Raw genomic sequence first — 18,716 nt, forward strand, 5'->3', positions numbered from 1 at the left:
AAGGTCAGGTGGTCCCCGAGGAGAGAGGGTTGATCTATATGGTTCTCTATAAGGTGAAAGGTCAGGTGGTCCCCGAGGAGAGAGGGTTGATCTATATGGTTCTCTATAAGGTGAAAGGTCAGGTGGTCCCCGAGGAGAGAGGGTTGATCTATATGGTTCTCTATAAGGTGAAAGGTCAGGTGGTCCCCGAGGAGAGAGGGTTGATCTATATGGTTCTGTGTGTGTCAGTCAGTAAGTGGTTCTGTGTAAATGTATCATCAGGGCACTAGTCTCTCACCTTGCGTAGCTTGCCATAGTCAATGAGCTCTGGACGGTGTCTGTGAATGAGAGCACAGAATCCCAACCCATCTTTCCAGCTGTGAGAGAGAGAGAGAGAGAGAGAGAGAGAGAGAGAGGGAGAGAGAGAAAGAGTAAGACTAAATCATGACAATCCTGTCCTTAGCTCTAGACCAGCACTGAGGAATACCTAACCTATATTTAATTTAACATCATGTTGACCTGTCTCTCTCTCTGTCTCTCTCTGTCTCTGTCTCTCTCTCCCTGTCTCTGTCTGTCTCCCTGATCTCTCCCTGTCTCTCTCTCCCTGTCTCTTTCTCTGTCTCTCCCTGTCTCTCTCTCTGTGTCTCTCTCTGTCTCTCTCTCCCTGCCTCTCTCTCTCTGTCTCTCCCTGTCTCTCTCTCCCTGTCTCTTTCTCTGTCTCTCCCTGTCTCTCTCTGTGTCTCTCTCTCTGTCTCTCTCTCCCTGTCTCTCTCTCTGTCTCTCCCTGTCTCTCTCCCTGTCTCTCTCCCTGTCTCTCTCCCTGTCTCTCTCCCTGTCTCTGTCTCTCTCTGTCTCTCCCTGTCTCTCTCTTTGTCTCTCCCTATCTCTCTCTTTGTCTCTCCCTATCTCTCTCTCTATCAAATGCAACATTTTTATCAAATTCAAGCTGCTTTATTGGCATGAAAAACATTGTCTCAATATTGCTACAGCAACAATGTATACAGTATACATTGTAATAAAATGATAAAGAATAAGAAATAATAATATATAGTGGTATTAAATAATAATACAAAATTAAATAAAAAGTCAAACAGTCAATAGTAGAAATGTATTACATATAAAAAGCTAATCATAGAAAATTAAACTATAACTAACTTATAACTAAATAACGGTCATCTTCACCATTACATCACTACTACCACCACCACCATCACTACACTGCTATCATTACCATCACCCTACTACCCATACCACTACTACCACCACCACCATCACTACACTGCTATCATTACCATCACCCTACTACCCATACCACTACTACCACCACCACCATCACTACACTGCTATCATTACCATCACCCTACTACCCATACCACTACTACCACCACCACCATCACTACACTGCTATCATTACCATCACCCTACTACCCATACCACTACTACCACCACCACCATCACTACACTGCTATCATTACCATCACCCTACTACCCATACCACTACTACCACCACCACCATCACTACACTGCTATCATTACCATCACCCTACTACCCATACCACTACTACCACCACCACCATCACTACACTGCTATCATTACCATCACCCTACTACCCATACCACTACTACCACCACCACCATCACTACACTGCTATCATTACCATCACCCTACTACCCATACCACTACTACCACCACCACCATCACTACACTGCTATCATTACATCCCTCCTACTACCCATACCACTACTACCCCCACCAACATCACTACACTGCTATCATTACCATCACCCTACTACCCATACCACTACTACCACCACCACCATCACTACACTGCTATCGTTACCATCACCCTACTACCCATACCACTACTACCACCACCACCATCACTACACTGCTATCATTACCATCGACCCTACTACCCATACCACTACTACCACCACCACCATCACTACACTGCTATCATTACCATCACCCTACTACCCATACCACTACTACCACCACCACCATCACTACACTGCTATCATTACCATCACCCTACTACCCATACCACTACTACCACCACCACCATCACTACACTGCTATCATTACCATCACCCTACTACCCATACCACTACTACCACCACCACCATCACTACACTGCTATCATTACCATCACCCTACTACCCATACCACTACTACCACCACCACCATCACTACACTGCTATCATTACCATCACCCTACTACCCATACCACTACTACCACCACCACCATCACTACACTGCTATCATTACCATCACCCTACTACCCATACCACTACTACCACCACCACCATCACTACACTGCTATCATTACCATCACCCTACTACCCATACCACTACTACCACCACCACCATCACTACACTGCTATCATTACCATCACCCTACTACCCATACCACTACTACCACCACCACCATCACTACACTGCTATCATTACCATCACCCTACTACCCATACCACTACTACCACCACCACCATCACTACACTGCTATCATTACCATCACCCTACTACCCATACCACTACTACCACCACCACCATCACTACACTGCTATCATTACCATCACCCTACTACCCATACCACTACTACCACCACCACCATCACTACACTGCTATCATTACCATCACCCTACTACCCATACCACTACTACCACCACCACCATCACTACACTGCTATCATTACCATCACCCTACTACCCATACCACTACTACCACCACCACCATCACTACACTGCTATCATTACCATCACCCTACTACCCATACCACTACTACCACCACCACCATCACTACACTGCTATCATTACCATCACCCTACTACCCATACCACTACTACCACCACCACCATCACTACACTGCTATCATTACCATCACCCTACTACCCATACCACTACTACCACCACCACCATCACTACACTGCTATCATTACCATCACCCTACTACCCATACCACTACTACCACCACCACCATCACTACACTGCTATCATTACCATCACCCTACTACCCATACCACTACTACCACCACCACCATCACTACACTGCTATCATTACCATCACCCTACTACCCATACCACTACTACCACCACCACCATCACTACACTGCTATCATTACCATCACCCTACTACCCATACCACTACTACCACCACCACCATCACTACACTGCTATCATTACCATCACCCTACTACCCATACCACTACTACCACCACCACCATCACTACACTGCTATCATTACCATCACCCTACTACCCATACCACTACTACCACCACCACCATCACTACACTGCTATCATTACCATCACCCTACTACCCATACCACTACTACCACCACCACCATCACTACACTGCTATCATTACCATCACCCTACTACCCATACCACTACTACCACCACCACCATCACTACACTGCTATCATTACCATCACCCTACTACCCATACCACTACTACCACCACCACCATCACTACACTGCTATCATTACCATCACCCTACTACCCATACCACTACTACCACCACCACCATCACTACACTGCTATCATTACCATCACCCTACTACCCATACCACTACTACCACCACCACCATCACTACACTGCTATCATTACCATCACCCTACTACCCATACCACTACTACCACCACCACCATCACTACACTGCTATCATTACCATCACCCTACTACCCATACCACTACTACCACCACCACCATCACTACACTGCTATCATTACCATCACCCTACTACCCATACCACTACTACCACCACCACCATCACTACACTGCTATCATTACCATCACCCTACTACCCATACCACTACTACCACCACCACCATCACTACACTGCTATCATTACCATCACCCTACTACCCATACCACTACTACCACCACCACCATCACTACACTGCTATCATTACCATCACCCTACTACCCATACCACTACTACCACCACCACCATCACTACACTGCTATCATTACCATCACCCTACTACCCATACCACTACTACCACCACCACCATCACTACACTGCTATCATTACCATCACCCTACTACCCATACCACTACTACCACCACCACCATCACTACACTGCTATCATTACCATCACCCTACTACCCATACCACTACTACCACCACCACCATCACTACACTGCTATCATTACCATCACCCTACTACCCATACCACTACTACCACCACCACCATCACTACACTGCTATCATTACCATCACCCTACTACCCATACCACTACTACCACCACCACCATCACTACACTGCTATCATTACCATCACCCTACTACCCATACCACTACTACCACCACCACCATCACTACACTGCTATCATTACCATCACCCTACTACCCATACCACTACTACCACCACCACCATCACTACACTGCTATCATTACCATCACCCTACTACCCATACCACTACTACCACCACCACCATCACTACACTGCTATCATTACCATCACCCTACTACCCATACCACTACTACCACCACCACCATCACTACACTGCTATCATTACCATCACCCTACTACCCATACCACTACTACCACCACCACCATCACTACACTGCTATCATTACCATCACCCTACTACCCATACCACTACTACCACCACCACCATCACTACACTGCTATCATTACCATCACCCTACTACCCATACCACTACTACCACCACCACCATCACTACACTGCTATCATTACCATCACCCTACTACCCATACCACTACTACCACCACCACCATCACTACACTGCTATCATTACCATCACCCTACTACCCATACCACTACTACCACCACCACCATCACTACACTGCTATCATTACCATCACCCTACTACCCATACCACTACTACCACCACCACCATCACTACACTGCTATCATTACCATCACCCTACTACCCATACCACTACTACCACCACCACCATCACTACACTGCTATCATTACCATCACCCTACTACCCATACCACTACTACCACCACCACCATCACTACACTGCTATCATTACCATCACCCTACTACCCATACCACTACTACCACCACCACCATCACTACACTGCTATCATTACCATCACCCTACTACCCATACCACTACTACCACCACCACCATCACTACACTGCTATCATTACCATCACCCTACTACCCATACCACTACTACCACCACCACCATCACTACACTGCTATCATTACCATCACCCTACTACCCATACCACTACTACCACCACCACCATCACTACACTGCTATCATTACCATCACCCTACTACCCATACCACTACTACCACCACCACCATCACTACACTGCTATCATTACCATCACCCTACTACCCATACCACTACTACCACCACCACCATCACTACACTGCTATCATTACCATCACCCTACTACCCATACCACTACTACCACCACCACCATCACTACACTGCTATCATTACCATCACCCTACTACCCATACCACTACTACCACCACCACCATCACTACACTGCTATCATTACCATCACCCTACTACCCATACCACTACTACCACCACCACCATCACTACACTGCTATCATTACCATCACCCTACTACCCATACCACTACTACCACCACCACCATCACTACACTGCTATCATTACCATCACCCTACTACCCATACCACTACTACCACCACCACCATCACTACACTGCTATCATTACCATCACCCTACTACCCATACCACTACTACCACCACCACCATCACTACACTGCTATCATTACCATCACCCTACTACCCATACCACTACTACCACCACCACCATCACTACACTGCTATCATTACCATCACCCTACTACCCATACCACTACTACCACCACCACCATCACTACACTGCTATCATTACCATCACCCTACTACCCATACCACTACTACCACCACCACCATCACTACACTGCTATCATTACCATCACCCTACTACCCATACCACTACTACCACCACCACCATCACTACACTGCTATCATTACCATCACCCTACTACCCATACCACTACTACCACCACCACCATCACTACACTGCTATCATTACCATCACCCTACTACCCATACCACTACTACCACCACCACCATCACTACACTGCTATCATTACCATCACCCTACTACCCATACCACTACTACCACCACCACCATCACTACACTGCTATCATTACCATCACCCTACTACCCATACCACTACTACCACCACCACCATCACTACACTGCTATCATTACCATCACCCTACTACCCATACCACTACTACCACCACCACCATCACTACACTGCTATCATTACCATCACCCTACTACCCATACCACTACTACCACCACCACCATCACTACACTGCTATCATTACCATCACCCTACTACCCATACCACTACTACCACCACCACCATCACTACACTGCTATCATTACCATCACCCTACTACCCATACCACTACTACCACCACCACCATCACTACACTGCTATCATTACCATCACCCTACTACCCATACCACTACTACCACCACCACCATCACTACACTGCTATCATTACCATCACCCTACTACCCATACCACTACTACCACCACCACCATCACTACACTGCTATCATTACCATCACCCTACTACCCATACCACTACTACCACCACCACCATCACTACACTGCTATCATTACCATCACCCTACTACCCATACCACTACTACCACCACCACCATCACTACACTGCTATCATTACCATCACCCTACTACCCATACCACTACTACCACCACCACCATCACTACACTGCTATCATTACCATCACCCTACTACCCATACCACTACTACCACCACCACCATCACTACACTGCTATCATTACCATCACCCTACTACCCATACCACTACTACCACCACCACCATCACTACACTGCTATCATTACCATCACCCTACTACCCATACCACTACTACCACCACCACCATCACTACACTGCTATCATTACCATCACCCTACTACCCATACCACTACTACCACCACCACCATCACTACACTGCTATCATTACCATCACCCTACTACCCATACCACTACTACCACCACCACCATCACTACACTGCTATCATTACCATCACCCTACTACCCATACCACTACTACCACCACCACCATCACTACACTGCTATCATTACCATCACCCTACTACCCATACCACTACTACCACCACCACCATCACTACACTGCTATCATTACCATCACCCTACTACCCATACCACTACTACCACCACCACCATCACTACACTGCTATCATTACCATCACCCTACTACCCATACCACTACTACCACCACCACCATCACTACACTGCTATCATTACCATCACCCTACTACCCATACCACTACTACCACCACCACCATCACTACACTGCTATCATTACCATCACCCTACTACCCATACCACTACTACCACCACCACCATCACTACACTGCTATCATTACCATCACCCTACTACCCATACCACTACTACCACCACCACCATCACTACACTGCTATCATTACCATCACCCTACTACCCATACCACTACTACCACCACCACCATCACTACACTGCTATCATTACCATCACCCTACTACCCATACCACTACTACCACCACCACCATCACTACACTGCTATCATTACCATCACCCTACTACCCATACCACTACTACCACCACCACCATCACTACACTGCTATCATTACCATCACCCTACTACCCATACCACTACTACCACCACCACCATCACTACACTGCTATCATTACCATCACCCTACTACCCATACCACTACTACCACCACCACCATCACTACACTGCTATCATTACCATCACCCTACTACCCATACCACTACTACCACCACCACCATCACTACACTGCTATCATTACCATCACCCTACTACCCATACCACTACTACCACCACCACCATCACTACACTGCTATCATTACCATCACCCTACTACCCATACCACTACTACCACCACCACCATCACTACACTGCTATCATTACCATCACCCTACTACCCATACCACTACTACCACCACCACCATCACTACACTGCTATCATTACCATCACCCTACTACCCATACCACTACTACCACCACCACCATCACTACACTGCTATCATTACCATCACCCTACTACCCATACCACTACTACCACCACCACCATCACTACACTGCTATCATTACCATCACCCTACTACCCATACCACTACTACCACCACCACCATCACTACACTGCTATCATTACCATCACCCTACTACCCATACCACTACTACCACCACCACCATCACTACACTGCTATCATTACCATCACCCTACTACCCATACCACTACTACCACCACCACCATCACTACACTGCTATCATTACCATCACCCTACTACCCATACCACTACTACCACCACCACCATCACTACACTGCTATCATTACCATCACCCTACTACCCATACCACTACTACCACCACCACCATCACTACACTGCTATCATTACCATCACCCTACTACCCATACCACTACTACCACCACCACCATCACTACACTGCTATCATTACCATCACCCTACTACCCATACCACTACTACCACCACCACCATCACTACACTGCTATCATTACCATCACCCTACTACCCATACCACTACTACCACCACCACCATCACTACACTGCTATCATTACCATCACCCTACTACCCATACCACTACTACCACCACCACCATCACTACACTGCTATCATTACCATCACCCTACTACCCATACCACTACTACCACCACCACCATCACTACACTGCTATCATTACCATCACCCTACTACCCATACCACTACTACCACCACCACCATCACTACACTGCTATCATTACCATCACCCTACTACCCATACCACTACTACCACCACCACCATCACTACACTGCTATCATTACCATCACCCTACTACCCATACCACTACTACCACCACCACCATCACTACACTGCTATCATTACCATCACCCTACTACCCATACCACTACTACCACCACCACCATCACTACACTGCTATCATTACCATCACCCTACTACCCATACCACTACTACCACCACCACCATCACTACACTGCTATCATTACCATCACCCTACTACCCATACCACTACTACCACCACCACCATCACTACACTGCTATCATTACCATCACCCTACTACCCATACCACTACTACCACCACCACCATCACTACACTGCTATCATTACCATCACCCTACTACCCATACCACTACTACCACCACCACCATCACTACACTGCTATCATTACCATCACCCTACTACCCATACCACTACTACCACCACCACCATCACTACACTGCTATCATTACCATCACCCTACTACCCATACCACTACTACCACCACCACCATCACTACACTGCTATCATTACCATCACCCTACTACCCATACCACTACTACCACCACCACCATCACTACACTGCTATCATTACCATCACCCTACTACCCATACCACTACTACCACCACCACCATCACTACACTGCTATCATTACCATCACCCTACTACCCATACCACTACTACCACCACCACCATCACTACACTGCTATCATTACCATCACCCTACTACCCATACCACTACTACCACCACCACCATCACTACACTGCTATCATTACCATCACCCTACTACCCATACCACTACTACCACCACCACCATCACTACACTGCTATCATTACCATCACCCTACTACCCATACCACTACTACCACCACCACCATCACTACACTGCTATCATTACCATCACCCTACTACCCATACCACTACTACCACCACCACCATCACTACACTGCTATCATTACCATCACCCTACTACCCATACCACTACTACCACCACCACCATCACTACACTGCTATCATTACCATCACCCTACTACCCATACCACTACTACCACCACCACCATCACTACACTGCTATCATTACCATCACCCTACTACCCATACCACTACTACCACCACCACCATCACTACACTGCTATCATTACCATCACCCTACTACCCATACCACTACTACCACCACCACCATCACTACACTGCTATCATTACCATCACCCTACTACCCATACCACTACTACCACCACCACCATCACTACACTGCTATCATTACCATCACCCTACTACCCATACCACTACTACCACCACCACCATCACTACACTGCTATCATTACCATCACCCTACTACCCATACCACTACTACCACCACCACCATCACTACACTGCTATCATTACCATCACCCTACTACCCATACCACTACTACCACCACCACCATCACTACACTGCTATCATTACCATCACCCTACTACCCATACCACTACTACCACCACCACCATCACTACACTGCTATCATTACCATCACCCTACTACCCATACCACTACTACCACCACCACCATCACTACACTGCTATCATTACCATCACCCTACTACCCATACCACTACTACCACCACCACCATCACTACACTGCTATCATTACCATCACCCTACTACCCATACCACTACTACCACCACCACCATCACTACACTGCTATCATTACCATCACCCTACTACCCATACCACTACTACCACCACCACCATCACTACACTGCTATCATTACCATCACCCTACTACCCATACCACTACTACCACCACCACCATCACTACACTGCTATCATTACCATCACCCTACTACCCATACCACTACTACCACCACCACCATCACTACACTGCTATCATTACCATCACCCTACTACCCATACCACTACTACCACCACCACCATCACTACACTGCTATCATTACCATCACCCTACTACCCATACCACTACTACCACCACCACCATCACTACACTGCTATCATTACCATCACCCTACTACCCATACCACTACTACCACCACCACCATCACTACACTGCTATCATTACCATCACCCTACTACCCATACCACTACTACCACCACCACCATCACTACACTGCTATCATTACCATCACCCTACTACCCATACCACTACTACCACCACCACCATCACTACACTGCTATCATTACCATCACCCTACTACCCATACCACTACTACCACCACCACCATCACTACACTGCTATCATTACCATCACCCTACTACCCATACCACTACTACCACCACCACCATCACTACACTGCTATCATTACCATCACCCTACTACCCATACCACTACTACCACCACCACCATCACTACACTGCTATCATTACCATCACCCTACTACCCATACCACTACTACCACCACCACCATCACTACACTGCTATCATTACCATCACCCTACTACCCATACCACTACTACCACCACCACCATCACTACACTGCTATCATTACCATCACCCTACTACCCATACCACTACTACCACCACCACCATCACTACACTGCTATCATTACCATCACCCTACTACCCATACCACTACTACCACCACCACCATCACTACACTGCTATCATTACCATCACCCTACTACCCATACCACTACTACCACCACCACCATCACTACACTGCTATCATTACCATCACCCTACTACCCATACCACTACTACCACCACCACCATCACTACACTGCTATCATTACCATCACCCTACTACCCATACCACTACTACCACCACCACCATCACTACACTGCTATCATTACCATCACCCTACTACCCATACCACTACTACCACCACCACCATCACTACACTGCTATCATTACCATCACCCTACTACCCATACCACTACTACCACCACCACCATCACTACACTGCTATCATTACCATCACCCTACTACCCATACCACTACTACCACCACCACCATCACTACACTGCTATCATTACCATCACCCTACTACCCATACCACTACTACCACCACCACCATCACTACACTGCTATCATTACCATCACCCTACTACCCATACCACTACTACCACCACCACCATCACTACACTGCTATCATTACCATCACCCTACTACCCATACCACTACTACCACCACCACCATCACTACACTGCTATCATTACCATCACCCTACTACCCATACCACTACTACCACCACCACCATCACTACACTGCTATCATTACCATCACCCTACTACCCATACCACTACTACCACCACCACCATCACTACACTGCTATCATTACCATCACCCTACTACCCATACCACTACTACCACCACCACCATCACTACACTGCTATCATTACCATCACCCTACTACCCATACCACTACTACCACCACCACCATCACTACACTGCTATCATTACCATCACCCTACTACCCATACCACTACTACCACCACCACCATCACTACACTGCTATCATTACCATCACCCTACTACCCATACCACTACTACCACCACCACCATCACTACACTGCTATCATTACCATCACCCTACTACCCATACCACTACTACCACCACCACCATCACTACACTGCTATCATTACCATCACCCTACTACCCATACCACTACTACCACCACCACCATCACTACACTGCTATCATTACCATCACCCTACTACCCATACCACTACTACCACCACCACCATCACTACACTGCTATCATTACCATCACCCTACTACCCATACCACTACTACCACCACCACCATCACTACACTGCTATCATTACCATCACCCTACTACCCATACCACTACTACCACCACCACCATCACTACACTGCTATCATTACCATCACCCTACTACCCATACCACTACTACCACCACCACCATCACTACACTGCTATCATTACCATCACCCTACTACCCATACCACTACTACCACCACCACCATCACTACACTGCTATCATTACCATCACCCTACTACCCATACCACTACTACCACCACCACCATCACTACACTGCTATCATTACCATCACCCTACTACCCATACCACTACTACCACCACCACCATCACTACACTGCTATCATTACCATCACCCTACTACCCATACCACTACTACCACCACCACCATCACTACACTGCTATCATTACCATCACCCTACTACCCATACCACTACTACCACCACCACCATCACTACACTGCTATCATTACCATCACCCTACTACCCATACCACTACTACCACCACCACCATCACTACACTGCTATCATTACCATCACCCTACTACCCATACCACTACTACCACCACCACCATCACTACACTGCTATCATTACCATCACCCTACTACCCATACCACTACTACCACCACCACCATCACTACACTGCTATCATTACCATCACCCTACTACCCATACCACTACTACCACCACCACCATCACTACACTGCTATCATTACCATCACCCTACTACCCATACCACTACTACCACCACCACCATCACTACACTGCTATCATTACCATCACCCTACTACCCATACCACTACTACCACCACCCCACCATCACTACACTGCTATCATTACCATCACCCTACTACCCATACCACTACTACCACCACCACCATCACTACACTGCTATCATTACCATCACCCTACTACCCATACCACTACTACCACCACCACCATCACTACACTGCTATCATTACCATCACCCTACTACCCATACCACTACTACCACCACCACCATCACTACACTGCTATCATTACCATCACCCTACTACCCATACCACTACTACCACCACCACCATCACTACACTGCTATCATTACCATCACCCTACTACCCATACCACTACTACCACCACCACCATCACTACACTGCTATCATTACCATCACCCTACTACCCATACCACTACTACCACCACCACCATCACTACACTGCTATCATTACCATCACCCTACTACCCATACCACTACTACCACCACCACCATCACTACACTGCTATCATTACCATCACCCTACTACCCATACCACTACTATTTGGAATGATAATCACAACATCACAACAACAATAATAATAGCAATAACAATAATAGTAATAACAATAATAGTAATAATAATAAGTAAGTTACCTATCTCTCTCTTTCTCCTTGTCTCCCCCTGTCACCCCCTCTCGTTCTCTCCCTTTCTCTCTCTCTTTCCCCGTCTCTCCCCGTCTCTCCCCCTGTCTCTCTCCCTGTCTCTTTCCCTGTCTCTCTCCCCGTCTCTCCCTGTCTCTCCCTGTCTCCCTCCCCGTCTCTCCCTGTCTCTCCCTGTCTCTTTCCCCGTCTCTCTCCCTGTCTCTCTCCCCGTCTCTCCCTGTCTCTCCCTGTCTCTCCCTGTCTCTCCCTGTCTCTTTCCCTGTCTCTCCCTGTCTCTTTCCCCGTCTCTCTCCCTGTCTCTCTCCCCGTCTCTCCCCCCGTCTCTCCCTGTCTCTCCCTGTCTCTCCCTGTCTCTCTCCCTGTCTCTCCCTGTCTCTCTCCCTGTCTCTCCCTGTCTCTCTCCCTGTCTCTCCCTGTCTCTCTCCCTGTCTCTCCCTGTCTCTCCCTGTCTCTCTCCCTGTCTCTCCCTGTCTCTCTCCCTGTCTCTCTCCCTGTCTCTCCCTGTCTCTCTCCCTGTCTCTCCCTGTCTCTCTCCCTGTCTCTCCCCCCGTCGCTCTCTCCCCGTCTCTCCCCCCGTCGCTCTCTCCCCGTCTCTCCCCCGTCTCTCCCCCCGTCTCTCTCCCCGTCTCTCCCTGTCTCTCTCCCTGTCTCTCCCTGTCTCTCCCTGTCTCTCCCTGTCTCTCTCCCTGTCTCTCCCTGTCTCTCTCCCTGTCTCTCTCCCTGTCTCTCTCCCTGTCTCTCTTCCTGTCTCTCTCCCTGTCTCTTCCTGTCTCTTCCTGTCTCTCTCCTTGTCTCTCCCTGTCTCTCTCCCTGTCTCTCTCCCTGTCTCTCTCCCTGTCTCTCTCCCTGTCTCTCTTCCTGTCTCTCTCCCTGTCTCTTCCTGTCTCTTCCTGTCTCTCTCCTTGTCTCTCCCTGTCTCTCTCCCTGTCTCTCTCCCTGTCTCTCTCCCTGTCTCTCTTCCTGTCTCTCTCCCTGTCTCTTCCTGCCTGTCTCTCTCCCTGTCTCTCCCCGTCTCTTTCCCTGTCTCTTTCCCTGTCTCTCTCCCCGTCTCTCCCTGTCCCTCCCTGTCCATCCTTCCAGAAGACTAAGCATTTCCATGTCAGATAATCTACTCCATATGACGTGAAAGATGATCTCTACATCCATCCTGTCCTCATTACACAACAAGCTCTAATCCTCTGAGTCAGGGCTGGTGTCCATAGAGCCAGGTCTGATCAGTCTCTGAGTCAGGGCCGGTGTCCATAGAGCCAGGTCTGATCAGTCTCTGAGTCAGGGCTGGTGTCCATAGAGCCAGGTCTGATCAGTCTCTGAGTCAGGGCTGGTGTCCATAGAGCCAGGTCTGATCAGTCTCTGAGGAGCATATTAGATCACACACAGCCAGCCACTGTGCCAGTAAAACAGGAGAGAGAAGGGGGGGAGACAGAGAGAGAGATATAGAGACAGAACGAGAGAGATAGAGAGACAGAGAGAGAGATAGAAACAGAGAGAGAGAGAGAGAGAGAGAGAGAGAGAGATAGACAGGAACCTGGACTCCATCAAAGAAATCGGAAATACAGACATTGTCATCCTACAAGAAACATGGTATAGAGTAGCATGACCCACTGGTTGCTCTCTAGGTTACAGAGAGCTGGTAGTCCCATCCACCAAACTACCAGGTGGTATAGAGTAGCATGACCCACTGGTTGCTCTCTAGGTTACAGAGAGCTGGTAGTCCCATCCACCGAACTACCAGGTGGTATAGAGTAGCATGACCCACTGGTTGCTCTCTAGGTTACAGAGAGCTGGTAGTCCCATCCACCAAACTACCAGGTCTGAAACAGGGAAGGGACTCAGGGGATATGCTAATTTAGTATAGAGCAGACATAACTCACTCTATTAAACTAATCAAAACAGGAACATTTTACATTTGGCTAGAAATTAATAAGGAAATTATCTCAACATAGAAAAATGTCCTCATGTGTGCTGCCTACATCCCCCCATTAGAATCCCCATACTTTAATGAAGACAGCTTCTCCATCCTGGAGGGGGAAATCAATCATTTCCAGGCCCAGGGACATGTACTAGTCTGTGGCGACCTAAATGCCAGAACTGGGCAAGAACCTGACAACCTCAGCACACAGGGGGACAAACACCTACCTGGAGGTGACAGTATTCCCTCCCCCATATGCCCCCCCCCCCCTAGACACAACTATGACAAAACAACCAACAAAAACGGGTCACAACTCCTGCAGCTCTGTCGCACGCTGGGTCTGTACATAGTTAATGGTAGGCTTCAAGGGGACTCCTATGGTAGGTACACCTACAGCTCATCTCTAGGCAGTAGTACTGTAGACTACTTCATTACTGACCTCAACCCAGAGTCTCTCAGATCGTTCACAGTCAGCCCACTGACACCCCTATCAGATCACAGCAAAATCACAGTCTACCTGAACAGAGCAATACTCAATCATGAGGTATCAAAGCCAAAGGAACTGAATAATATTAAGAAATGCTATAGATGGAAGGAAAGTAGTGTGGAAACCTACCAAAAAACATTTAGGCAACAAATTCAATCCCTTCCAGACAATTTCTAGGACAAAACGCTTCACTGTAATAGTGAAGGTGTAAACTTGGTAGTACAAAATCTTAACAGTATATTTGATCTCTCAGCTTCCCTATCAAATCTAAAAATGTCAAGCAGACAACCTAAGAAAATGAACAATGACAAATGTTTTGACGAAGAATGCAAAAACCTAAGAAAAAAATTGAGAAAACTATCCAACCAAAAACATAGAGACCCAGAAGACCTGAGTCTACTCCTTCACTATGGTGAATCACTAAAACAATACAGAAATACACTACGGAAAAAGAAGGAGCAGCACGTCAGAAATCAGCTCAATGTGATTGAAGAATCCATAGAATCTAACCACTTCTGGGGAACATTGGAAAACACTAAACAAACAACAACACGAAGAATTATCTATCCAAAACAGAGATGTCTGGATAAACCACTTCTCCAATCTGTTTGGCTCTATAACAAAGAACAAACAGCAAAAACATATACATGATCAAATACACATCTTAGAATCAGCTATTAAAGACGACCAGAACCCACTGGATTCTCAAATTACCGTGAATGAACTACAGGACAAAATATAAACCCTCCAACCCAAAAAGGCCTGTGGTGTTGATGGTATCCTCAATGAAATGATCAAATATACAGACAACAAATTCCATTTGGCTATACATAAACTCTTTAACATCATCCTCAGCTCTGGCATCTTCCCCAATATGTGGAACCAAGAACTGATCAACCCAATCCACAAAGCTTTAGACAAATTTGACCCCAATAACTACCAAATATGCGTCAACAGCAACCGTGGGAAAATCATCTGCATTATTGTTAACAGCAGACTCGTACATTGTGGGAAGAGTAAGACTTAAAATACACCAGGGAACACACACAGGAGAGAAATCTCACCACTCTTATGATTGTGGGAAGAGTTACTTATTAAGATTTAAATCTTAAGTAACTCTTCCCACAATCAAAAGAGTGGGGTGATTTCTCTCCTGTGTGTGTTTGCTGGTGTATTTTAAGTTCTCTATCAAATATCAAATCATAGACTTAATTATAATATAATAAACACACAGAAATACGAGCCTTAGGTCATTAATATGGTCAAATCCGGAAACTATCATCTCGAAAACAAACGTTTTTTCTTTCAGTGAAATACGGAACCGTTCCGTATTTTATCTAACGGATGGCAACCCTAAGTCGAAATATTGCTGTTACATTGTACAACCTTCAATGTTATGTCATAATTATGAACAATTCTGGCAAACTAATTACGGTCTTTGTTAGGAAGAAACACAGTTCGCAACGAGCCAGGCAGCCCAAACTGCTGCATATACCCTGACTCTGCTTGCACTGAACGCAAGAGAAGTGACACAATTTCCCTAGTTTAATATTGCCTGCTAACATTCATATATTTTAACTAAATATGCAGGTTTAAAAAAATATACTTCTGTGTATTGATTTTAAGAAAGGCATTGATGTTTATGGTTAGGTACATTTGTGCAACTAATGCGCTTTTGTTAAATCATCACCCGTTTGGCAAAGTTGAAGTAGGCTGTGATTCGATGATAAATTAACAGGCACCGCATTGACTATATGCAACGCAGGACAAGCTAGTTAACCTAGTAATATCATCAACCATGTGTAGTTAACTAGTGATATGTGAAGGTTGATTGTTTTTTAAAAGATAAGTTTAATGCTAGCTAGCAACTTACCTTGGCTCATTGCAGCCACAAGGTCATTTTGACGCTGCACTCGCGTAACAGGTGGTCAACCTGCCACGCAGTCTCCTCGCGGATTGCAATGTAATCAGCCATAATCGGCGTCCAAAACAGGCCGATTACCGATTGTTATGAAAACTTGAAATCGTCCCTAATTAATCGGCCAAGGTCAACCTTAAACATCAGCACCACAGGTAACTTCCACCACGCTGTGAATGATCTGAGAGACAAGGCAAGAAGGGCATTCTATGCTATCAAAAGGAACATACAATTGGACATACCAATTAGGATCTAGCTAAAAATACTCGAATCAGTTATAGAACCCATTGCCCTTTATGGTTGTGAGGTCTGGGGTCCGCTCACCAACCAAGAATTCACAAAATGGGATAAACACCAAACTGAGACTCTGCATGCAGAATTCTGCAAAAATATCCTCTGTGTACAATGGAAAACACCAAATAATGCATGCAG

At 46.7% G+C, this 18,716-nt stretch overlaps 1 protein-coding gene across 3 annotated transcripts in view; it reads right to left on the reverse strand.

The window, feature by feature from the left end:
- The window catches only part of actn1 (actinin, alpha 1), a 161,969-nt gene that overhangs the window by 69,486 nt on the left and 73,767 nt on the right, over positions 1-18,716 (reverse strand). For all 3 annotated transcript variants that reach the window (XM_014192851.3, XM_014192931.3, XM_014192775.3), the window contains exon 6: positions 278-356. In XM_014192851.3, the coding sequence (XP_014048326.1) occupies positions 278-356 (79 nt within the window). The remainder of the gene's footprint in view (positions 1-277; positions 357-18,716) is intronic.

This window comes from Salmo salar, chromosome 01 (assembly GCF_965601325.2).
Source record: "Salmo salar chromosome 01, fSalSal1, whole genome shotgun sequence".
Classification (NCBI taxonomy): Eukaryota; Metazoa; Chordata; class Actinopteri; order Salmoniformes; family Salmonidae; genus Salmo; species Salmo salar.